This window comes from Streptopelia decaocto (genome assembly GCF_964273445.1).
Source record: "Streptopelia decaocto genome assembly, chromosome: 4".
In the NCBI taxonomy this organism is placed as follows: Eukaryota; Metazoa; Chordata; class Aves; order Columbiformes; family Columbidae; genus Streptopelia; species Streptopelia decaocto.
In genome coordinates, this window is record NC_138658.1 from 49021477 (window position 1) to 49048546 (window position 27070).

Sequence of the window (27070 nt, forward strand, 5' to 3'; positions counted from 1 at the left end):
TAAACTATATGAGGAGGATACCCAACACGCTACTAATACAAACTAAGCAGGAATCCTTTTTGCAACTTTACCTTATCAAATTTTGTTCTATCAGCCACATCAAGGTCAGAGGCAGACATGTTTCCCATATCCAACAGTGAGGATGACTGAGACCTACGGCTTCCTGAACTCTGAACAGAGAGTTTATTTAGGCTAGAAGTAGACCCAGTCAGTTTTCCAGAACTTCCATGAAGACCTGTGAAATAAAGACACTATGAAGGAGGGAAGCAAAGGCAGAATAAAATACTCAAGAAGAAAAGGTTTGTTACAGAGTGCATGAGATCAAGAGTTGCTAGTAAACCTACATTAAAATAAACTAAATTTTTGTCTAAGCTACGAATGCTTCTGCTATAAACACATTCTTTTCTTGTTACAAGGTAACTGAAATACTTCAGCAAGTTTCAAAGCATCATGTTACCTATGAAAGCCCTCATTGCAGAGTCTGGAAAAAGGTATAAAAGGAACAAAACTGTGAAATACAGAACACTGGGACAGATACTCTTCTTGAAAGCTTGGAAGTAAGGACTAGTTATGATCTTTGAGAATGTGCTTTGGGCAAAGGTGCCACAAGCAGAAGACTTAATCCACAAGAGGGAAGAAATTAAAAAGCTTTATACACATACAGGTACTTTTTCATCTTGAACTTGGTCTTTGTGCTGTTAACATCCTTTTGTCTACATAGTTTGCTCCAGCTATTTTGTTGAATCTACAATACCATAGTAACTCTACTGCTAATGCTCCCCTCTCCTTTTGATCATAATTAATATTCTGACTTTTTTTCTGGATATTGTGGGGCCTTCTAGGTGAGGAACATATATTTTAGTTTTTTTCCCAAGTTTTCAGAAATGTTGTAACGGGATGGAGAAAGCTAGTAACAAAAACAGACCAAGAAATCATCAATGTTTGACCCCCATGTAGACTTCTCACATCTCAACCACAAAGAAGTTTAAAAGCAATCCTGCAAGTTTCATGTAACTGCTATGTTGGTATCTAGTCTAGGGACACAAGACAAAGTCTATAGATCTAATAAGAGTTGTTACCTCAAACTACTGCAAGAATTGGGAAACTACAACAAGCTCTCAGGCACAAGCTTACAAAACCAGTAGAATGGAAAAAACCAAAAGATGTTGCCGTTACCTGCAAACCTTCTCAACTTCTATGTTGGGCCATTTTAACTGTGCTTCATTTTTGCCTTACAAAAACAATGATTCTGCTAATGCTTATTTCATTCTGAACGGACTGCTTCAGTGTTAGGTAGATTTTCCATGATGTAGCACTACATCTTTACATTGACACACATGCATTGACAATACCAACTAATGCAACTAGTTATACTCACTCTCAGTTTCCTGTTTGACAGCACTTTCTTTTCGAGGCAGTGTAGCTGGGATGGATTAGGTTGCAAGCATCAAAGACAAAGACAAGTTAAAATGCAGTTTGCACAAACCATGCACAAGATGCAAGTTAAGCTCTAACTGGAAAGAAACATGCAGAGAACTATAAGCAGCAAGTAACTAAATTGCAAACACATTTAGTTGGAGAGGTACTATTCTAGAAATTCAGTATCTAAGCTACATGGAAAATAGACTAAGTTTATAGATATTAAACTTTACTTTTTCTTATACAGTGTGTTCAAAGAACATTTTTGGCAACATATTTAAGTTCTCCCAAATATAAAAGTCCATTAAATTAGGGTTTTATTTGTCAGAGTTAATATTGCAAAAGACTCAGTTTCCAAGACCAATCTTCATATCAATAATAGACATGAAAAAATTTAAATATATTTATGTAATTTTGTACTGAGTCAGAGATATTGTCCACCTCTTCAATTTAAAAACCACACACCAACACTGCAAAATTATTCATATCAACAGTAAGACTGGCTAAACTTTTCTGTTGTTCACCAATCAGGAAGCTTACATAGAGAATACATCTTTTGTATTCATGCTGCACCAAAAATTGATGACTGAAAATTCCAAGAGGAGGAAAAGAATATCAATTATAGTAAAAAAGGTGCTTTTTTATTTTTCCTGAGCTTTGTTTGTGGTTTTTGTTGTTGTTTGCTGTTGTTTTTTTCCTCAGAATAAAAGTTTCCTCAAGTGGACTTCAATATGAAATTTAGAGTAAAAGAGCATCTGTAGTAGAGAATAGCTAACCAGTAAAAGGTATTTGCATACATACACTAAAAGCAGTATGTGGTATTAAGAAGATCTTGATGAGGATGGATGCTACAAGCCCCCAGAATGGAGCAGGCAAGCAGAACCTACTGTAATAGAATGAGTAAATACTTCTAAATGCCACAAACATGTCTTAAATACCAGTTGTTCTCAAGTAGGCAACACTACTGACAATTACAATATCAAACTCAAATTTAATTCCAGCCTAGTTTTCAGATCTTGGGGGTTTTGGTAGTTTTTGAATAAAAATGTTTATGCCTGATATATTTGGCATATGCATCTGTCATGCATTGGTCCCACTTCTTCATCGTCCTCAATTTCCAAAAGTGTGGGACTATATCACAGAGTGTGAAGAACTACAGGTAAAGATCAGGCCTTGAACAATCTGTGAGCCACAGTTGCTTTTGAGAAGGCACATCATATAAATGTATGACAGTAGTAGCACTCTTTCCCACATTGATTTTATGGTATTTAAGTATCAAAGTCTTGGCTTTATCAAAGGAAAAAAAAAAAAGAAAAAAGACTACTTAAGACAAGTGTGAATGCTCACAACCCAGATTTTTTTTTGCCATAAAAATGCAGACAAAGAACCTTGCAGTAGCACAGAATGCCAGAATTCTCCCAGCATCCCCTCTGCGTTTGAGGCATTCAAACAGCAGTGCTATTCCCAAAGCACAAAAAAAGGCAAGAACACACACCAACACAGCTTGGAAACAGGTCCTCTTTAGTGTCTGAGTACAACTGGAGCACTATGCACCTACACTATTGCTTAAATAAGTTTACTATTAAGAAGTGATGTATTTTGAATTAACATGCATATAATAATAGTTCAACCACTACCTTTAACATAGAAGCCTTTGACATTACAAACCATTATAAACTGTTACAAAATAAATATAGAACTTGATATTTAAATGGTGAAATGAAATCATTTATGTAGGGAACATCTTTCTAAAGATATGTAATTTGCTTTCCTTCTTTATAAGACTGGTACTGAGGACTGAAGTTTTTTTGATCTAATTCATTGTCAGATTTGCCTCAGACATGTGGCCATTGATAACCATTACTTAATGGCTTAATTACTATTCATAACTTTAATAATTCTAGGAGAATCCCCACTGGATACAGCTTCCAGTCTGGGGTTTGTGACTGGTTCCTACCAGTTTCTGAGGACTGGGCACATTGGTCAAGTTTTGCATCAGTTTGTCACCAGCATAAACATAAACATACTCTTTGAATGATTGTGAAAATGTTATTTTAAAAAGAAATCAAATTAGGAGAACTGGTTAAACAAAACCTTTGCTACTGTCCTCCTTGCCTGTTCTGTGCAAAGTTCAAATATGCTTGAAGTTTGCACAAATACATGACAGAAGCCTTCCAGAGGTTTATGAACTGAAGGACCTCTTTCTCCAAAATGCCTGATTGCTCCATAATATTTACAGAAGTTAGGAAATTGCTACAAAAACTGTCTCCTCACAAATGCAAATCACAAAAGAAATGCCAGGATAAAGTGTTTAGAATGTTTTAGAAATCAGTTTATATTAGGAGAAAGTGTTTTGTTGTTGAAGCATCAAGATTTATGAATTTAACTGTACTGACAGTGACACATTATGGCACCACTGGCTCCCCATGTCCAACAGCTTGCCAAGACTTATCTTTCCACTCACCTCACCACTCTCCTGCTTTCTTCCTTTTATTACTGTTTTCTGTTCTCTACCATCAAACTCCAAAGCATAAGTTCGAGACCCAAAATAGGCTTGACAGAACTTACTAGCTAAAACTGCACATCATTTCTGAATTTGGAGTTTGGAAACTGGTGAACTGTGGCAAATATAAATATTTTAAACAAATTTTGAAATAGCGCACTTTAAAATATAGAATAGCCAATACATAAAAACACCTATAGCATTGTTGCTTTCTAGGTATTCAGGCTATTTTTTTTAAAGCTTCACTTCCATATTCTCACTAGACTACTTAAACCTAGCAGGAATACAGACACCCTTAACCAGAAAGACGTACAAGTTAACGAAAGTATAATTTCTAGTCTCAGACTACAGAGGTAAATCCCACTGAAAACACAATGAAATACACAAGAGTCCTTCGTCAGATTTAGCATTAAAACTAGCTTCTTCAAAATCTACCCAAAACTTATTAAAAGCAGAAGGAACACACATATGCTGCCCAAGTTTTCTTTACTTACAAAGGCTGATTTTTCAAATTTGTTCCAGTAACAAAGCAGGATAGTTGAAGTAATAAAAAAATGTTTGGCAGTTTGTTAAAAATTGAGAGCAGATTTGAAAATCTGAGAAATATCCTTCTATCTTGACCAATTTAACAAGATTCCAGTTGTGCGGCTTTGGCCTTCTAGAATTCAGAAGTTTTACCAATTGTATTTTTCATCCAACTTTCCAGAAGTAAACGAATTTACACCATTACATAATTTGCCCTAGATGTCGTTATGAGTATTTTATAAGGAAATAATGAGATTCGAAGCAAGATATACGACTCTGGGAGGCTTACCAAACTTTTTTCCTTCTCTGGTTGTGCCCGTCATCTTGATCTTGGCAACTTCAAAGAAATCTTTGATTTCCCTTTCGTATAGTCGTGATAAATAATCCATATAATTCTTAAAAGAAAAATTTATAGTTAACAGGTATACATATTGACTTTGCCCTATTATAGTTAGATAGATCTTAAAAAACAGCAATCCAGCAAGTAGGTAAGTTCTACTAAACAACAAACTGGTTTGGACTATATATGAATTTATATATTTATGTAGCATGCACAAAAATATATTCATGATATTTAAGCGTGTTATATTCATTTTCCTAGTGAGTTCACTGCGTATCAATCAGAAAGCGTTAATTCTCCTCCACAAGAAAAAATACGCAATGTGGTACATACAAATAGGATTACTAGCAGTAATATATCATAGAGTTCAATTCAAGGGTAGGACGGAGAGAATTCAGCACCATTCTCTGCAGCCTCTTTTACTAGACTCTTTCCATGCCCCAAAGCACATAGGATGCCATTCCTACACATTTTCATGAGCACGTGACCTCCTTTATTACTACTCTTACAAGGAAAAAAAAAACCACACCAAACACCTAGAAAACTTTGAGAGGCACAAACTCTGTGTCTACTTACTACAAGATTTAATCAATCCCAAAGTAATTTGTTTGCAACACTGCCAAAAATCAGCCCAAGTTTTAAACAAACAAGAGACAACTGAAATAAGTTTGAAGATTATCTGGTTTGTTTAGATTTTTAGTACAAAGGTTATTATAATGTTTTATTTATTAAAGATCGCCCAAGAATTTTTTTCCTATGTTCTTCAGAATTTATTTAGCACACATAATACATAAATATATTTTGGCTTCTTTGTTAGACGATCACAAAGATGTCAACCATTCTTTGAGTATTTGCCTTACACTGAAAGCAAAAGAACAATTACTTCAAAGTCATTTTAAGAGTAATTTAAATCTTCCATAGTTGAGTTTTTAAGAACGATAGTACTTGAATAAAAGAAGTCTGGCTCTATAAAGATTAACTTTCCCTTGATTTCCATCTAAACATTTTCTCTATTTCCGCAGTATTTTTTTTCATTCCATGTCAGTTTTAAACAAGGTAGTTAGAAGATACATATACACAAAGGTAAATGTTTCTGCTTAATGTACTTTACAAGAGACCTCTGAAGTTTTTGATATTCCGAGTGAAATTAAGGTCTCTTGAAATAAAGATGTAACATAAGCAATAAGCACATCAACATGAAAATAACTTCTTTTTCTTACTAGACATTAAAATTGTAAACTTGTTTTACATAAATATTAATATCTTATGACACTTCAGAAGAGAGACATAAAATCTTGGAGAAAATACAGGATACAACAAAAACCAAAAACTTAGATTTCCTGTTCCAAAGAGGAACAAGAAAAAAGGAGCAGTGAATTAAATTTAATATAAAAGAAAATTAAAAGGACATGCACATACACACAAGTTATTCTTTTGACTCTCAAACCCAGTATATTATGTACATTCTCTAGCAGCATTTGAGCACTTCACATACCTTTGTTAGCCCTTCGTATTTTCCATAATCTGTGTTCTTTAGCCACTCCATCAGTTTTGCATATCGAAGTAAATCTCTGTGAAATGGATGGTGATTGGGTAATGTCAATTCAGCAGAGTGCTGGGCAAGAGTAGAACTCTGATCGTGACCCTTGGTAAAAGAAAGCATTAAAGTGAATCTGGAAGCACTATACAGTAGTGCCGGAAGTTTCCTGAAAAACTTAAAATGAAGAGAGCATCCCTCTCAGACAAACAGAAAAGCATCAAAATATCTCACATAGAAACTAAGTCCAGAGACGTAGATTGAAAAGACGCCTAACATAATACAGACACTGAGGTACTACAGTTGTGGCAGGTAATACATCTTAGAAAACTTGTTTATTGTAAGGCACTTTGCCTCCAGGGTGAGTTAATTCGACATTTTTGCAAGAGAATGCAAGGTATACCTGAGTGAAGATTTAATGACAAGTGTTCAACTGTTTCTGAAAAATTCTAAGAGATTATTACATTATTTCTCTAAACAAACAAACAAACAAAATCCATATCTGCTTCTTTTTGAAGATTTGGTTCCCATACAGTGTAAGACATTTCAGGTCCACAGTCAGTCAGTGACCTCAATGTTAATGATGAGCTTTATGCTACACCTCTGAAAATCTGCTCCAATTCAACCCACTGTAGTCCACACTTTTGCCAAGCCTTAAAAACAGCAGTACACACATGTTCTCTCTCCCTTTACACAAATACAGACATGTGCACACACACACTTTCAGTAAACATTTATTAAACAGTTTACAACATGCAGGACAAATCAACCCATTTAACAGCAAGCTACTAACTTCACACTCCTGCTTTTATCTGACTTGTCTCTCAAAAAAAAAAAGAAAAAAAAACCCACAACAACAACAAAAACCAAACAAACAAAAAACCACACACACACAAAAAATCCCCACTATCCTTTAAGTGAAGATCACATCATAGTGCTTGAACAATATATGATTTAGCTTTATTAAGATTTCACTTGCTGGAACTCGCAAGCTTCCTGGACAATTCTGGAAGCAAGCAAGGTAACATCACACTTCAGTCATGCAGCACAACACACAACCCTTTGCCCTGCGCTAGTTGAAGGGAGGATATGACTTAAGTTCAAAATGGCTTTACTATTTCCTGTAAAGTCTATTTTACTGGGTTTGTAATAAATACTGCAACAGAACTTGATCTTTAGTGTGCCATGGCAGCACACAAAGATTCTCCTAATTGGTCTCCAATTCTTGTAGCATAACATGTAGGTGGTTCATGTATGTCAGTCAATGACAGTCCCTGACCCAGGAAGCATTCCTGGACAGTTCTGTCTTGGATAGGACAAGCTGGCAGAATATAAGCTATACAGTTTAAAAACTTATGTATGTCTGCAAGTCAGAACAGAAGCCAACACACAGTCAAAACTAAAGAAACTTTGGCTCACTTTTCTCCATTGCGATAGGTACTAATCAGTTCAAGTCTTTGGTTAAAAAAAGCCATAAAATCTTCCACAATACAGTCACACAGTTATATATCTTTATTTTTTGAAAGAAAAAGGTCTTGATATTATTTGTAAAAGACCAATCTTTAGTAAGTAGCACAATGCAAACATGCCAGGTTCTAAGTAAAGCTGGCATTACTTTTTGTATCCAGCACAAACATTAACTTACTTTAAGTCCTGTTTTCTTAACTACATAAACTGAGACACAAATGGACCCAAAGAAACAAGCCCTAGATGACTTCATTCATTTATTCTCACAGACAATGAGAAGAGTTACATTGTTAATCTCCCTCCCAAAAGCAATCTTGTATTCTGACTCCAACAAAAAGCTAACTTTGTGAAGTGTAGTTCATGCAACATATAATTTGGAATTAGAATCCAACCAGAATCAGCCACACAGCTGTTGATGTAATTAGCAACTTCAAAACTCTATACTGTGTGTACTCCCGGACATGCGTATAACAAGTATTTTCCACAAATCTTTGATATGCTTTTTATGAAAAACAGGCATAGAAAACCATTTATGGTTCTCTCTCCTGTGCCCTGGTATGCAACATTCCTACAGCATGCATTTTAATGTTCAAGTTCATTATAGCTTAACATAATTTACCTGGTGGTTTTCACAGCTTTCTTCAACTAAGTCCAAAGGCTAGTTCATATTACTGTTAGGAAATACTCAGCTATCCAAGTTCTTACTGCTTCTTTCATCTAACAATTTTATTAATGTCCCTTTATTAGACACAACTTTTTATTTTTGCTTAGTAGTTGCATTCTTCATAAAGCTAGATGATAAATCCCCTCCCAAAATAAATTTCTCTCTGTTACCAAATGATACTGAAAGCTTGTTATTCAACTATTTCTTAATTTCAAAGCTTCAAACTATTTCATATTTAAAGACAGAAAGCCCAGAGTTGCCTTTTATTTCAATGGTGAACCTGGTTGTTAATAAAAAAGAAAAATCTTTAAAGACACACAGTAAGGTTAATCAAATATTATTAGGACACAATACAGACAACTATATTAACTGTTAGTAACAGTTACTGCAAACAGTTTTTAACATTGCAGTGAATGGCAATCCAAAGTTGCATTTCTGTTTAAATCTTTCCATATTTATTCTCATTTTTATGTAAAGGAGATGAAGTGCCTTAATATCTTACAACAGTAGTTCGAATCACAGCACTGGGTTTGTTTGCCTTTAAAAAAAAAAACAAAAAAAAAACCAAAAAACAATTTCATACTTCTAAGGTTATATATATAGTTCAAAATGTCAATGCAACTTTGGTCTTCCATTGAAAGAGTTTCAAATCAGAATGTCTTGCTTTTAGTAGCAGCTGTCTAGACATCATCATGTTTTCATTTGCCATTTTAATTTAGAAATCTGTATCTGCCTCAGTTTTTTCTGAAGTGCTTTTTTTTTTTAAGAGAAACATTCTAAACAAATAATGCAATTCCTCAGATGTTGAAAGTAACAAAGTATTCCAGCTGGGCTTTACAAAAATGGGTGGTTGAGAATTTGCTACATTCTATTCATCAGATCAAACAAACAAGGTCATTTTAGTAAGACAACACAAAAATCTCTTGTAGCTCCAACGCTTGAATCTGTATCTCAAAATGAAGTATACAGTGAGGCCATGGTTTATTTACCAGCTGATTAATACCTCACAGTCAACAGCAGTTCAAATCTTTTCAGAGGGAAGTTTATATGAAAGACAATGTGAGGCCACTATCAGTACCAGAATTAAAAAAAAAAAAAAAAAAAAAATTGCAAATTGGTAACAGCATTCTCAATAGCACTGAAAACTCTCTTGAGAGGTATTTCATCTAATACACATAGTATTACACAGCAATAATAATCTCTTACCATTTTAAAAAATAAAATCCTCAGAAGAGAGCATCAGAAAAGGCATTCTATTAAACAGCCACTTTTGTACGCAAGTCCAAAATCCAAACTTGGTGAATGTATTTACATAGGACTTACACTAAACAGCTTCTACTTGTTCATTTAAAGGCCAGGACACAGTTTGTGCTCAGTTTTTCAAAATATGAAAACTCACAAGAGAAACATACTTTCTTACGAACAGAAACTACAGGCAAAAAATATAAAATGCTGTAGAACTGGAATTCTGCAAAGGAAATAAAATGTAGGAAGCACATTGCCATAAAAAGCCAGGCTTGTACTCTCAAATGCAATTTTCTATAGAATTATCCAGCCCAACTCTATTCCATTTTCTGCACACAGTCTAGTACATAAAACAAAAAACTTCCAAAACTTTGATTGTGCTAATATGTATAAAAACTGATTTTTTTTTTTACAAATATTACAATGTAACACAATTGTAGTATCTGTACAGTTCTACACATATTACAATTTCCTGAAAATATACACCTCATTCTGTGTTTTAGCAATTTCTGGAGATCACACTGGAGGAATGTTAACTCATAAACAGATAAACAAAGCTGGAGGCCTAATAAGAATAATGGAAGCATAGGTCTGATGCTGTGCAACCGGTAAGGATAAATTTCTTTTTGTAAAGCCAAAGATGCAGCTGCTAGGTAAGTCAAGCTCAAAAAAATTAGTTAGAAAAACTTGTATCAAACCCGATGTACTCACTGCAACTGAAAGAGAGCAGCGCCTGTTACAGAGCTGAAGGAAGTTCTGATTAAACTAATTGGAGATAAAAAAAAAAATACAGAAATGAAAGAAAACTGATGCTAAGACAGACACCCAGACTTTAGGAAACAAGCCTTAGGACAGTGATTTCTGAATATTTGAATTTAAGACTCAAAAACCAAGGTTTATTCATCTTACTTTTAATGGTTTTGGGTTTTTTATGGCCCTTGAAGTTCAGACAGCAAGAACTCCTATGTTCTCAGTCTCTGACATTCTTCAAAAAATAAGTGCTTTTTCTCCTCAATTAACCAAGCCTTACAATTAAAATAAATTCTTATATACCACACAATGTGTTTAATTCAGATAGCAAACCCATCAAAGACAGGGTTTTTTTTAAATATGAGACTTCTGTAGGAAACTATAGTTTGGTATGCTCAGTATGCCTGAAGTGCCTCTAGCAGTCCATTTGTTTACTGCTTACATCACAGAACATGTCCAATTTTAGGTGTATTGGTTTGCTTGTCAGGAAAAGTTTGTGACTGAAAATTTCACATAAAATAGTAAGAAATAATACCTGATGAACAAATACGCTGTTCAAATGACTGGCAAGTCTCCGTGCAAATTGCTCACGCAAGTCACTAAACCGCTGCTGTTGCTGTTTCACTGCTTGAAGCATATCATGTCCTAAAAACAAAAAGAACTTCACAGAGTACAAAACATACAGTAATATATTGTATGCGGGAACTACAGGGACCAGAGGCAACAATTCCCTCAATCTACAGAAAGAACACCTGGGACTAGTTGGAAAGGCACATACAAGGTACTACCATAATAAATTTTGTACATTAGATTGTAGTCTAACAGAAACATTACCTGGACGAAGAGCTACATTCATACACTGCAAAAGGGCATCTGCTGCATTAGTGCAAGCCTCAATGCCTCGAGAAGATGTCAGATCTCCCTCCTGAAGGGCCTTTATATGACCTTTAGACAAATCCATGTGATTCTACAAAATAATGGATAGTATTGTCATAGAATCATAGAATCATTTAGGTTGGAAAAGACCTCCAAGATCATTGAGTCCAACTGTTAACCAACTCTACCACTAAACCATGTCCCTAAATACCACATCTACATGTCTCTTAAACACCTCCAGGGATGGTGACAACCACTTCCCTGGGCAGCCTGTTCCAATGCTTGTCCATAAGCCAGAAGCAGCTTAGTTTGCTATGCTGCTTAACAATAATGATAAATATAACACAATTCCATCATTATAAAAATATACTGGTTAGTGCAATAATAAAACAGAATAAACTGATTATTTTAAATGAACCTCATATATGGTTGCTAAAGAGGGTAGCAACCTACAAGAATTTTATACCTGATGTGAACAACCATAGTGAACACAATAAAAATGCTTACCACTAAGAACTCTATTTCTGACAGTAGCTTCACATTATTTGTGTTGCTGAGATGGATTAGGTGGTTGCTTTCTGAAATTTGATCCATTTGCTCTTTTACACTCTGAAGCATTTCTTCATAACTGCTCAGCTTCAGCTCAATTTGGTCAACTTCCTTTAGAGCTTCATCCAGCAACTTCATCAAGATATTCACCTGTTTCTCTGAGGCCATAATTGACTGGATATTTGCCTGTACAGAAAATTAAGCCACAAGATTTTGAGGTACTTTCTTATATCTTAAAAGCATTCTGCTATATCCTTCTGTCTCCATCACTGTCAAATACTTTCCAAAATTCTTGATGAAAGAGACAAAACAATATAAGCTTGCAGCATTTCTCATTTAAAGTGTTACTGAACACAACAGTGCCTCAATCCATGACACTTATTAACTTCATCAAGAAAAGAGATAAAACCAAAACTTTGCCCAAATTTGTAGAATTGAAGTATTGATCTGCACAAAAATAAAAACCAAACAGTAATCCCTACTATATTGGAACATTTTTAGTTCCAGAAAAAAAGCTTAGGTGATAAGATCACCTCTTTGATAACAGCCGTTTTCAAAATATGAGAGAAACATCCACTCAACAATTTGAGGAGGTTGTTGACTGTTCTCTCAAAACTGTAACCCCTACATCTCCCTTAGATTTTAAGTGACCTCTAGAATGTTGGGTTGTTTAAAAAGCAAAATAGCCAACAGTATGGTACCGCTACAGACAGTCCAATACTGCAATGTTGTTAGGCTACACCAGTTTCCCAGTTACACTGAGAGTAGTATTTTAGGCGTAAGAGTTCACATCCATGGACATGAACATCTATTCTCTCTCTCCCTGCACCCTTGCCTTCAAGAAAGGTCTATGTAGAATGCCTCTCCTGTTTCTTCTCAAGTCATCATTCCAAACCCTGTGACTGACCCCAGAAGATCTCACGGTAAAGAGCAAAGTTGAAGATCTTTAAAATCTGATCATAGGATGTAGCTCTGCTACATTTATCTTTAAATATGCAGCAGAACATGTTAGCTACCTTTTCAAAGAACGCTACATAGTCAGTATCAATGAAAACAGTTCAACATGCTAACACACTGTACATTACAAGAAATGTTTACCCCATCCAGCACTTGTAGCTCTCTTGACAACTTCTCTGCAAAGGCTTCTGCATTAGAAATAGCATATTCACAGCCTTCCATCATTATTTCAATATCCTGTTCTTCTCTTGCATTTAACTCCTGGTATTCATCCACAGACTCTTCATCACCTCCTGTTACACTTTGGTTCTCTCCACTTGGAACGGATTCTTACATAGAGAATGGAAATAAAATACGTCAGCAAGTGCAGAAAGTCACAAGCATTTTAAGAGTACTTAAGTATGTTCCACTACCTTTAAGTAAATTAATCCTTTAAACAACTTTCATAACAAGCACCTGCTACCTGCATTCCCTTTTCACAAATCTCAGTCTTCCATGGGCTTCATTATTATTTCCAGAACTGGTTCCCAACAGTGATGTTTTCCAAGTTACGCTATATCAGCAGAATACAAATAGCCACCTTCCTTTATTGCATGTACAAAGGGACATGCTGTGTCACTCCGTTCACCTGTCACACTATGAATCAGCATCAGAATACATTACAGCATTAACGCTAGACTTGTTGGCAGAAGATCAGTAGAAGTTAGACTCTCTCTTTTGGTAGACAGAATATAAGGGAAACATATTGCAGTAGATAAAGAAATATACCACTGAATAAACAAAAAATATATTGATGTTCAAGATAAGTTTCATAGCAGGAAAAAGTACTGAGGTAAGTGAAAATTCTATAACAATGTTTTCATGAACTACGATTTCTCATGGCAGTGCTTATTTAATTCAACAAGCCATTCCAATGCTGACAAATGTTTTTTACAGAACATTAACACAGTCCAGCCAGAAACTGTTCAGGACATTTGAAACATCTCTCACAATTTGATAAGTTATCCAAAATACTATTTTAAATTCTTTTAAAAGGCATATTATTTAAGAAAAATTGCTTACAAAGCAGAGTAAAGGAAAAAGGTGTTACGCACCTTCTGCAACTTTAGGCAGTTCTGAAGAATTAAAAGGTATGGAAAAGCAGAGGAAAGGAAGCAGAGAATGTTAGCTAGACAAAGGATGAACAATGTGTATATTTTTTAAGTGGCAGCAAGTTTGAATGTTTTAATAGTGCACTAACTTGAAAAATTAGAAGTTGGTTAAAAGCAAATTTCAGTCAACACCAAAATACAGAAATGCTATCCTCCCTGTTTCACATTTCTAATTCACGTTCTTCTGCACAAGCTGGTCTAGTATTCAACATCAACAGTTCATCCACTTCTGACAGACTCCAACATGACATATGCTTACTCACTAGGCTTTACTAAAAAAAAAAAAAACACAAACCTATTAAAAGATAACATGACTGTAACAATATTTAATACAGCATGAGTAAACAAGATACAAAGCCCTCTTGGCAACCAACCAGTCACATGAACTGTAACAGGGTCCATCAGAATGTAACATCTGCTAACCACAGTTTGTAAACCAGAAATCTCATCTAAAACCTCACATAACCTTTAGCATGCTACTGAAATGACACTTAGTAAAGCATTTTTCTACATTGGGGAAAAGAAAAAGGGAACAAAAGCAGATTTGTTACACATTTAGCCCTACCAGATCTTACAGGTAGCTTTTATTTTGGTCAAGACCCAGAATGTCTTAGAAATACAATATGCTTATCAATATTTAGAACTTCATTAATGAAGTATTTTGTCTCGGTTCTCAGTTTTCTAGCAGAAAATCTGTTATCTAATCACCTTGTTTATCTGAAGGCTTAGAAAATATAAAATCAAATAGGAAAAAACATCAGGATTAGGATTCTTTTTTATAGTATATCTGATTTACATCAGTAATTACTAAGCTTTATGCTTAACATACAGTTGTAGAAATTTACCTTCCAAAAGCTGTGAACTAACGTTAATAAAGTCAATTTTCTTCCTAAGATATCGCTGATTGAGTTTCCAGATACATGAAATGAAGGTGTTCTTTTCCACTGTGCTGCTCGCAACCCACTTGTACACTTTATCAAAATGCAAGTCAAATTCAGGATTCTCCTGCAAAAGATATGTTACAGCCTCAACAGTCAAATGATTCTCTGAGCAGCAAAGATTGTTTACTCATTTAATTATTGAGATGACAGGATAAAAATGAAATTACACAGATGCCAACCTTGAGCTGATATAGCAACACTGGCACCCTGGTGCACCTTAATGAAAGTGCTAAAACACTGGAAGTGAAGAAACAGAATCCACACTATGAAGACAGTATTTGGTCAAGCCAGATAAGGCAACAATAACACATAATACAGAGATCTGTAAGAGTTTCAAGAAACATATGACAGTGCTATCTGCTCTGAAACACTGTCCTCAGAATGACTAATGCCTTGTGTTAGCCTTCTGAAACTAAAAACACTACCTGGAATTACTGAAAACATATACAACACAATTCAAGGAGACTTAGAGGAATAGGCAAGGGGAAAAGTTATGAACACTTTATATATTTTATAGATATGATAGTGTTTAATAGCATCGAACAAGACAGAAAGACTATTTGGTATTTTAAAGGTAAAAAGCTACCACAGAAGTATTATCAACTAGATTTGTTGCCTGATGAGAACACTGCTTTGATAACAATTCAATAAAGTACTTTCCTTTCTGCAGCCACTTATGAACTCAGTATGGACTCTAACTGGTAACAGTCTATTTTAAAAATCATATTCCTAATATTTTACAAGGTCCAACCTCCTGACAGAACATGTTCTTGCCTCAGATACATGTTAAATTCTTGCAGTTTGTAAAAACTACTACTATTGCTTCTACTTATTACTTATATTGTCACTACTATCTGCAGAAGCAGGCTGCACATGAAACTGCAAATGATGGGAAGTGGTGTTTCCTGTAGAGGGCAATAAAAGCAGCTCTGTTTTTTTTTGCTATAGCTTATATTGATAAATATAGTTACCATACATTTCTAAGCAAAGAGTATCATTACATAAAATTTGACCTGACAACTAGTGCAGGAAAGGCCTATGGCAAAAGAGTTGCAAAGGATCATATTTGGAAAACAAAACATGATGCACCTATAAACTTCAATTCTGACATTTTTTTAATGTGAGAGAGTTTGGCATTCAACATTTGGTTTTTGAAAGAAAATTTCAAAATCACTCTTTAGAGTGTATTTACATTACAGCATATTTCAGAAAACAGTTAACTGAATTCTGGTTTGCAAGAAAAAGTCCTGAGAGATGGTATAATTTTAAACAGAACCTTAACCTGAAATAAGGAATTATCCAACGGGGTACTGAAGAACAGCAGGAAAAATCTAAAATCTAGCCAACAAGTATATGGATAACTGAAATAACAAAACATATTAAACTTATATTTAGTGAGTGGGAAATTCAAGAATATTCAACTTCATAATTTTCTGCACTATTCTTCCAAAGCACCAATTAAAAGAACATAGAACCAAACATCATAGGATGAAGATTTTTCACCTCTGCCTATGTGTACATCTTATTAATGACAACAGATTAATTTAAATCACCAAAAATAGGTTACTCTTTTCTATGGAAAAGAAAAACACCTCAGGACTGGATGCTTTCCAACAAACGGCCAATGTCACGATTTAGAGAAGAGGCATAAGAGCTCATCTTCAAAAGCTTATATACTGCTCATTAAGAATGTTTTCAGTGTCCCAGTAAAAAAATATTCCATGTTGCTCAATGTCATCAGTAACAAGATAATTTTTTTTTCAAGGGGATACTAAGCTTGGAGTAAAAATGTACAGAAAACTTGAAACAAAATAAAAGTACTGGTCCTTAGCACAAGCACTGTACAGCCACAGAAAGATCACTACAATAAAAAGGGCCGATATTAAGTATTGCTATTCAAGCATATCTAGACTACTCTTACTTGGTTTACCAGGGTTATATTCTTGGAAAAGCTAGAAGAAAATGCAGGCATAAGCAACACTAGAATTTAACACACTAATTCCGAATTAATGTGTTACCAATCTAAGCTTTAGAGCACTCAGTATCAAGAAAGTTAACTCTAACTAGGTACCAAAGGGATGTTGTGAGGAGAGCAGTAAACAAACAAAAAAAGTTACACATACTTTAACAGCATCTTTGGCATCAACAACAGCAAGATCTCGAAGTCCCCATGCAGTCTGCCTTTTGTAGAAGTCTCCCTTGTCAGATTTTTTTACTTTTACCACATTGACTTGCACTGGTCGTTCTGTGGTCACTGTTAAATCAAGTAAAAGAGTAAGCTCAAAATGCACAAATTACTTCAACATCTGTTTCTGCTGACATTAATTATCTGTGGGGGAAATTCTGTAATATTCATTTGATTAAAAGAGACTCTTTGAAACACTTCGTCCATCATTTCCACAGTTGAGTTTAACTCTCAGTCAACCAGATGCACATCACTATACACCTTGTGAAGCAATTAATGCAATTTACATGTATTTCTTTGATACAGCAGACCTCGGACCATGGCCACCTCACTGACAAAGCACAGAGGTAAATGGAGATTACAGTCAGAATAAACACATTTTCGGAGATTTCCCAGTCAAAAAAAAATTGTAGCAAGCTAATTTATTGACAGATTGACCAAAGCACCTAATTTATTGAAGAGACATAATATAATGCACATACACTCAAAGGAACAGTAGAACTCAGTAGTTACTGTGCCTTTCCAGAGCCCTCTGCCTTGGACTCTAACTAGTACACTTGATTGCATTTTATTTAGGCTGATCAGCCCAAACACCTACTAAACCTGCTTTTAAGCACTATATACAGTCTACTTCAAAAGCTCACCAGTCCCACACAAATAATTTTGTTTCTTTCATTTCACATTACAAGCAGATCTGGGTACAGGGTTTTGTTTCCTTTTTAGTAGAAGCAATAAAGGAAGTATATGCTACGATTTATTTTCTCCATTAGAACGGAAAGCACCTGCTTTATATTGGGCAAGAATAAATATTTTAAGTACAGCTAAGACATATGGCAACAGAATAAAAAACAAAGGTGAAGACAAAAAATACAGGGTGGTATCAGTACATACCTGTGGCACACAAAAAGCAGTTTCTCTTCTTTTTGCCTGCTTTGCACACATTCACAATGCTCAACAAGCGTTCATCATTGGGAGTGAAAATATCCCTCTGTAAAGCATGCTTGATTGCAGTCATTTTCTCTCAGCTGAAAGATTTTTAAGAAGTGATAATACATTCAGGCACATTTAACACACATACACACACACAAAAGAACCAGTCATTTACTTACAGCAACTACAGTTTTTTGAAATTAAGTTTTACAGGTAACTTCATAAATCATAATTTAGACAAGCACGATGGACAGGTAGAAGACGAGCCCACTTTAGGAAAAAGTCCAAGATAAGCTTACTTCAGTTAGACAACTGTAATTTATCAACACTAGGATGATCCTTCTGCCAAATTTAATGGAGAACTAAAAGCTTCTTAGTAGTAAAGTGGAATGTGAAGCATTAAAAAAAAAAAAGTTGCAATGGGAATCAAGAAAAAAAGAGACTCCCTCACAAAGCAGTGTAATTTTAGAATGGATATGAATGCCATAGATCCAGTAAAAATCTGTGTGAAAACAGGTGAACTGAAAAAAAAAAAAAAAAAAAAAGACGACAAAATCTGACAGGATGGAGAATTTGAAACTAAAGTCACTACAGTGATGACCTCAAATGAATTTTAAAGTCCAGAACCTATCAAATATACCAAACCAAACTGAAAATAATGTTCCATTTAGAAGGAGAAAAAGTGTCTCCAGCTCCCTGCTTTGCAGGAGGACTTCTGGAATACAATCTGGACTGACATACAACATACTGTATCAATCCACCACTCATATGCTACAATTCCAAGTCTAACAAATTATTAGTTTCGAGTCTTGGTGTACCACACACACATCCTAAACCTCTTCTGGTGGAGAGAAAAATCAGTCTGTTTCAGGATCAGTCCCTGCATGCTCCCTCACTCCCTCCTCCCTTGGTATCATAACAGAAATTCAAAATTAGTACTTGACACCATATTATGAGAGCATCCACAAGTATCCTGCTCAAACAGCTTGTTTAAAGCAGAATAAGTATATCACTCACAAACCTAAGCCAATAAAACAACAACAACAGAAAAAAACAGTACTGGAGTTTTCCCAGGTTGATACCTCTGTAAAGAACACAAAATCATAAGACATTACAGAGGGCCCATGTAATAGAATGTAATACATTTTTATTAAATTGGATTTATCTTTTGGATATTGAAGTACCTTTCATAAAAGTTTCCTTCCTTCTGGAAGACACAAACTGTGGGGACAGATAAATACCTAAGGCAACAAACCTCTGAGCCTCTAGAAATACAGTATTGGGTTTGTTTGTTTTATGTTTTGCAAAGACCTGCTTTGCTGCTCTTGCCAGCTACCACATACTATTAAATGTAACAGGCTGTTCCTCTTCCTCTTTATCCTTAAATGAGGATCTGGCAATTGTTACAGTAAGGCAGAATAAAGAAATGCATCTTTGTAGCTGGCAGGAAGTTTGACTCCAAGACCATCTAGATCTGAGAAGGCCACAACACAATTTTGCAAAGGTAAGTGCATCAGGTTTGACTAGTTTGCTGCCTTTTTTGGATGCATGGACTGGAGCTCAGAAACTGAATACTTTTTTTTTTTTTTTTTTTTTTTAATTATGGAGTTTCTTATCCAGCAAGGAAGAAACAGAATATTTCAAAAAGAGAAAGAAAGTAAGCATGTACGCTTAGCAATACATCAAGATATTTCTTCTAGGAATCAAGTGCTGACCTTGAACCTCTAAACAAATGCTAAAAAAGACAGACTTCTGCTGAAAGACAGTAAACAGACATTACTTATTCACTCTCATAGCCTGTAACAGAAAACACAGGAGATTGTACAAGGCCATCAAGGATCCCTTTACACCTTCTGGTACATTGGCAGATACCATTTAAAGTCAATGATGTAGTTGTATACCAAATCAGACCATTAGGTTGCATGAATGAGGTGCACTCACTTTTAACAGCAAAAGTACTTTCCTAACACCACCTAGAAGTTTGCTTTCTAGTTTTTCTTCTGATTAAAAATAGGGTTTTCAGATGATTTGGGGGAGGTAGGGGAGCAGAAAAAGAGGTAGAGAGAGATGGGGACAGTGTATCTGTTCACAGGGTTCCCGCTACAACTGATTCACCTCCGCAGTAACAGCAGCAGGAGAGAGTAAAGGCTGAGAAGAATGGGCTGTAAGAAAAAAAAAAAAGCGGCTCAGACTTATGTGACGCATTAACAACTGGTTTGTTTAAAAAGCCTTCACTAAGAGTTCTGATTTTCTTTGGCAGTGCCTTCAAGCAAGTATGCAACATGCTCAGACGAAAGCATCTGTATTTCTAGCATGTTCACTTATGATGAAGGATTTGCAGAAGTTAGATAAGACCAGCATTAAACTAACTGTGCACCAAACAAGAATAAAATTCCAAGGAAATCACAAAACTCTGAAAGAGACTTCCAAAACAGACAATAGTATAATCACCTGGTTTCCCAGCACAGCATAGTCTAGTCTACAGATTTTAGAAATCTGGGGTGGGAGGATGGCATGACACCACCCAATACTCAAGCTTGCCAAGATCAAATGGATAAGAAAAAAACAACCAACCAACTCCCCAGCCCCTCCCCAACAATACACACCCACCAACCTCCAGAAAATGAAGTAATCAGCAATATTCACCCAATTCAGAACAGTTCCTCACATTACAGAGAGGTTCTAGGTAGACTAAAAAGAGCAACACTTAGACATCAATTTCAATGTGTTTATTTAAATGCAGAAGCTACAATATAACTCTACACTTGAGCCTTAAAATTCTACAGCATTTTAAAAATATGGTTAATACATATCACATACTACACTGTCTGATGCTGAGACAATATATGGAGTTAAATTAGGTTGGATTTTTCTCTTGGAGACACCTGGGTTGCTTTCTCTGACAAACATACAGCAGAGACAAAAGGTTCCCTTGGCACTTAAAACAGAAGAGGCATTGACTTTTCTTCCAGTCTTTTATGTCCCACTGTCTCAGCTCAGCTGGCTGCCACCACATCTCTCATCTTAGGGAAGCTACTAGCTTGAAAGATTACTAACCCAAGGGCTTTGGGAAACAAGGGACAATATACTAAGCTGGAATCAGTGTTGTCAAGTGTACAGAGCTCAGGGCATCCAAAGAAATGCTGTTTATATGAGACCCTGATGGCAAGGTAACACACCAAAGCTCCCATCTAATAGTTTTCCTCCCCTTTCATCAAATGCTGGGCTCAGCTTCTGTTTCCAAAACTGCATCAGGTTGCCATTCCTGTTACTCTTCAACAAGTGCATAAAACGCACACACAAAGTACCAACAACTCGCTGTATTTCAGAAATATCCCCTTTCTTTCCTGATTTCTGGTTTTACTTTCTGCTCTGAATCACAGTGAGACTGCTGCAGCTCACCAGCTCTCCCATTTCAGTGCTAACACAAGTTGTCCAAAATACACTTTTCCCATGAAACACAACACATTAAACCTGAGATCAAAGACTTGCTCTGACATATAGTCCAACTTCTTTTACAAACTCAACCTCCTTAGTCACAGCTGTCAAAACTTCACAAAGTGCCAGGACAAGGTACATCACCACGTTCTTCAAATGTGACTCCTGCTGTCCCAAGTGAACACAGAATTAAACACAAAGAACAGGACATAAAGCTGCTTCCCCAGAAAAATACTTCAAGAGGGCTGAGACCATGCCAGTCTCTAATAAAGCCCTTTAGATACTGCTACATTTATTTTTCCAGTAATGTTAAAAAAGCCTCGGCTACATGAAATCTATCAAACGCACCACATCTCAGACACAGCCTAGCCAGGAAACACACGGGAAGGACTCGACTGAGTGATGTGATCGGGCTCCTCCTTGAGCACTGCTCGGCCTAACAGTAACATTCCCGGGAACGCCGTTCACAGCAAAAAGTCGTTCAAAAGATCGTTAATTTAACAATAAAACTCCGAAGAGCTACTAATAGCAGCGGCGGCCCCTCAAGGGCCCCTCTCGCACCAGTTTCACCGCCTCCCACCTGCCAGTCCCGCAGAAACTGCCCGCAGCCAGCCCTCCGCGCAGCCGCCGGCGGGAGACAGCCGCAGCCCCGGCGCCTCGCTGCCGCCACGGCCCCACCCTGAGCCCAGCGGCCCAGACACAGCCAGGGCGACCCGTGGAGCCCGGCCCGCGGAGGGAAGAGCGGCAGGGCCCCACAGCCGGGGCGGGGAAGGGACGGAAGGAGCCGGGGCCGCGTCGCTCTCACCGCGGGACCGGCCGGGCCGTCAGGGAACGGGCCGCCTCCGCCTCCCGCCGCAGCTGCCCGCAACGGCCGCTTCCGCTCACGTGATGCCAGCAGAGAGACTAAAGGCTAGGAAGTCTGCACACTCCGCGCAGCTCCCCCTGCCGGACGAGATGGGTGCAATGGGTGTGACGCGTGTGAGGGCCGTAACGCCCGCCCCCCGGCGGAGCGGGGCGGGGGAAGAGAGAGCGGGAGGATCGAGCCAATAGGAGCGCGGCAGGGGCGGGGCGCGGCAGGGCGGGGCAGGGCGGGGCGGTGCTGGCCGCCGTGTGAGGGTGGAGGAGGACCTGGCAGTCGTGGTGGACAACAGGTTGACCGTGGGTCAACAGTGTGCCCCTATGGCCAAGAAGGCCAACGGTATCCTGGGGTGCATTAAGAAGAATGTGACCAGCAGGTCGAGGGAGGTTCTCCCCCTCTACTCTGCCCAGGTGAGGCTGCATCTGGAGAACTGTGTCTGTTATCTGGGCTCCCCAGTTTAAGAAAGACAAGGAATTACTGGAGGGACTCCAGCGGCAGGCTATGAAGATGTTTAAGGGCCTGGAGCACCTTTCTTATGAGGAGAAACTGAGAGAGCTGGGTCTGTTCAGCCTGGAGAAGGCTGAGAGGGGATCTTATCAATGTTTATAAATATCTCCAGGGTGGGTGTCAAGAGGATGGGACCAGACTCTTTTCGGTGGTGCCCAGTGACAGGATGAAGGTCAATGAAGCACAGGAGTTTCCATCTGAATATGAGGAGAAACTTCTTCACTTTGAGGGTACCTGAGCACTGGAACAGGCTGCTCGGAGAGGCTGTGGAGTCTCCTTCTCTGGAGACATTCAAAACTCACCTGGACGCACTCCTGTGGGTGAACCTGCTTTAGCACTTGGGTTGGACTAGGTGATCTCCAGAGGTCCCTTCCAACCCCAGACATTCTGTGATTCTGTGAACTGGATCTAGCTTCCTGTTCAAACTTTGCTGTGACAGAAGTTTTCCACATGATCAATATACTTCACTCATTTTTAGCATTATTCATGTAAATTAATATAGTATTTCTTCAAGGATTGCATGCAAAGTTACCGGACATATTTTCCAAGTTATTGTTATAAATTGCCAAAACACTGACTTTTATAATGTAAAACTTATTCCATCATTCCTGTATCCTTGTTCCACTTGTTTGAAAGCATTAAATATGACTGACTGATAGAGTCTTGCTCAATGTACTTCTATTTCTGACTCAGAAAAACGTGCTGTATACTTCCATTATACATCATTCATGAGGGCCAAGGTTAAAAGAGAAGTAACAGTTTGGTAATTTCTCTATTCAGCCACAAAATGTAACTGTCTTTGTCAAGATCTATAAAGACTGGACAAGGCAGCTATAAAAGATTGAACAGGGTTTCATAAAACTTTTGCTGTTGTTGGAAAAAACATTCTAGTTTCTTGTCTTTAGCTGTTTATTTTGCTTCTGGACAAAAAACCAAAACATAGTTTGTTAATGCTAAAATATGGCTACCCATGTTAAAACTGACATGAGATCATCTTATGGGATGCACAGAATCATTCCCTCCTCTCCTACTTCAGCTTCCCACAGTTGCTCTTCAGAAAGTGGCTTTGATCTTCTAATACTGACTTCAGCTCATGTCAAAACATTCATAAATTACAAATTACATAATATCGTACCTCATTTTACTGCAAGAAGGTAGATTTATATGTTGAAAGTGACTGAAAGTGTTGAGGAATAGGTAGATGACAGGGAAAGAAGTAGTACGGACTTTCGCTGGGCAGAGGTGGATTCCTGTTTGTGTGACTCTGATATACAAAGGCAAACAATGAGAACTCACCCAGAAGGCACAGTCTAGAATGAGATCTCCTCCCTGATCAGTTTCACTTTCAAAATTATTTTTTAAAACCTGCATTGATTTGCATTGGCTTAATTTTAGATGTGGGAAAAGATTAGCTACCCATGAAAGACAAAAACACAAGAAAAGTGTCTTTCTGTTTTAAATGCAAGGTCATAGGTATTAGATGGTGAATATTATCTTAAATCCATGAACTCCAGTGGAAGTCCATCAGTGTATTTTCTGTTGATAATATGGACCTATCTTATCTGAATGATGATGTTAGATGTTTTTTGAAGCATGCAGCTGGAGGAAACTTCTGTATTTTTGAAGTACAGAATAAAACAGATATGGGATTGATGAATGCTACAGACAACATATTTTCAAATTCTTTTGTCATAGGTTTCCCCATATTTTTAATACTGAGGTTAAAAAAAAAAAAAGGGAAAAAACATCATCAGTCTTATGACAGCCTCTATTCTCACTCTGCCTCTTAAACAAGTAAGCATGAAGGTCTGTTTGCTCATTATCACTCTTCTTCACTTTCAGGCTGCCACGTTTTTTTCTTTTATTTGGAACAGATATGGCTCATAACAATTCCTCTGTTCTGAAGAAATCCTCATTATATCCACAATACCAAATATTCATTCACTCCATCATTGAGTTGAAACCTTTTGTAAGAAAGCTACAAATCCATTCATGATAATCCTTTACTCACGTAAGTTTCTTCCTATTAAGTTTTGGAGAAGTCTTCTAGGAGAAGCAGACGAATCCCTAGATACTGTATTTCAAACTACATTCTGTACATGCAATGTCAGGAAATGTGATGTAGGAAACAATTTGGCATTAATTGAAAGATGGGCTATTTGGCCTGTCAGGTCTTTTCCATCTATAATTTAGCAAATTCCCTGTCTGCTGTGGTGCCGCTGTGCTGTGCTAACTGCAGAGTGACAGTCTCCGACACCTCAGGACAAAGACTTTTCCATAGTGAAATCAGGTCCATCTCACAATTGCACTGCATCTTGGTATTTGACATCTTATAAAGAACTGTGTAAAAGAAAAAAGTCCCTGGATTAGGTCTGCAAAATCTTTTAAAGTATTTTTCCTTTTGATAATAACTGAAATAATTTACATGGACAATGGCCCTTCTTTCCTTCTGTTTAGTGAAGAATGTCTAAAGTATCATCAGACAGAAGAAATGCTAAACAGATTTTGTGTATTATTCCACATAAAATGCAGGTTTATTTGTCTGCTAATATAGTCAGTTTAATGCTTATACTGTACAAGAATAGAAAGATATAAACTACTGATGCAAGTCCATTAAATATGGTTGAACATTATAGTAAGTTTTAACTGATCAGTTTCTAGCAAGGTACAGACAATTATTGGTCAGGAATTCACCATACCTGTACTTGATTTCAAAAGAATGCTCTGAAATCTTTATCATTAGATGTTCTGGTTTTTTATTACAATTACAAGATGAATGATGGGAGATTATCCACGCAGAAAAATGTTTTCTTGTGCCTATTAAGCAAATAATTTGTAAACATTACAGAAAACATTGTGACCACTACAATTAATACACACTCCAAACAAGACAATATGTCATAGGTGACAGTAGTCTGAATTACACTTGCTACTGAAGGTGATTTTGTGGAACCCAGATATTGGGCAAATATTTATTGTAGCTGTGGATCAAATGTTACAAGACACATATTTGAACTGGATTATCCCAATTTCTTTCTGAAAAGAGCAACTGCATTTCATAAACATGCATTTCATAATACAATCCTTCTCTCTAACAGTATTTAGGTGGCAAATGTAAGATTTAAGACCTACCCATTTCCAGAAAATTTGAATTGTCCACATAAACTGCCTTTACAACTGTCAAAGTGTATGCAACTATTAAGATTTGGGTTAGAATGTATGTAATTTACAACATATATCTAGAATAAATATATAACTTCTGCAGGTTAGATAATCAAAAGGTATGGCCTATACAAGCAATAGGGTAACATTTAAAAATTAAAGTAGAAAACTGTACATTTTATACAGTTTTTCAAATAGATTCACCTTTATTTGGTGTTATTTCCATTTTTAATCCAAAGTACATTTACACAAATGTTTTCAAAGGTGGGAGTCCCTATGAAAGACATCAGTGAAATACGAATCACAGGACCCTTGTATGACCATCCCATTTTACAGGTGGCAGGCACTAAGAGAGGCAGTAACCAGCTTGTGATTTCCTAGGAGCTGTTTCCATTGACCAGCGTTAGGTATGTAGCTGGGTTAGTCCCACAGTTAGTCTCTCTGTATTCTCTTGGCTGCCAAAAGGGAAAGGACATTTTCTCCTGCAGGATGTTCTGACCAGATGCTTCTACTCATCTTTCAGGTTGGCATTTGTCTACTGACTTTGGGAAGAGCAGCCAGGTATCTTAGCTGACTGACATTGGGCAATGTCACAATGCTTCTTATTGTCAGTGTTGTTCCTCTTCAGCTCTTGGTCAATACAGCTTTTATTCATCCTCTGTTTCTGCTGTAATATAATTCTGTCACAAGTCCAGCCGCTATTTTTTGTTATGGGTGGGACCTTCCAGATCACTCAGTAGACTCCATCCCATGTTAAAGAGAACTCAAAGTACTAATACACATTTAAATACTACACTGAACATGCTAACACATAGATAGAGACTGGTGAAAATTGTTCTCATAATTCTATGGATTTTGAGAAGTCTATCATGCACCTACTAAGTAATCGTAGTAGCCAAAACCTGCTGTTTACATAGTGTTTTGTTAACTCTTGGTCCAGAGGTAGAGAAAAGACATAAACAAACAACTTCTGTTCCCTAACTGGGCCTGTTCATATACATAAACAATAAAGTGCAAGAAAGAAGATGTTAATGATATAGGAGAAAAAATTTCTGAAAGATCTGA

At 36.9% G+C, this 27070-nt stretch overlaps 1 protein-coding gene across 6 annotated transcripts in view; it reads right to left on the bottom strand.

Annotated features, from left to right (window-relative positions):
- The window catches only part of EXOC1 (exocyst complex component 1), a 31777-nt gene extending 9415 nt beyond the window's left edge, over nucleotides 1–22362 (bottom strand). The window contains exons 1-13 of one of the 6 annotated variants that reach the window (XM_082051070.1): nucleotides 22283–22362; nucleotides 18001–18134; nucleotides 17048–17178; nucleotides 14829–14988; nucleotides 13927–13947; nucleotides 12974–13161; nucleotides 11834–12061; nucleotides 11285–11417; nucleotides 10986–11095; nucleotides 10412–10465; nucleotides 6283–6432; nucleotides 4737–4842; nucleotides 72–235 (exon numbers count right to left, since the gene is read on the bottom strand). In XM_082051070.1, the coding sequence (XP_081907196.1) occupies nucleotides 72–235; nucleotides 4737–4842; nucleotides 6283–6432; nucleotides 10412–10465; nucleotides 10986–11095; nucleotides 11285–11417; nucleotides 11834–12061; nucleotides 12974–13161; nucleotides 13927–13947; nucleotides 14829–14988; nucleotides 17048–17178; nucleotides 18001–18124 (1569 nt within the window). In that variant the 5' untranslated portion in view covers nucleotides 18125–18134; nucleotides 22283–22362. Of the gene's footprint in view, nucleotides 1–71; nucleotides 236–4736; nucleotides 4843–6282; nucleotides 6433–10411; nucleotides 10466–10985; nucleotides 11096–11284; nucleotides 11418–11833; nucleotides 12062–12973; nucleotides 13162–13926; nucleotides 13948–14828; nucleotides 14989–17047; nucleotides 17179–18000; nucleotides 18135–19980; nucleotides 20461–22057 lie in introns of those variants that run through there. The other 5 variants (XM_082051069.1, XM_082051071.1, XM_082051072.1 and 2 more) reach the window with 5 other exon arrangements.
- Nucleotides 22363–27070: the final 4708 nt, after the last annotated feature.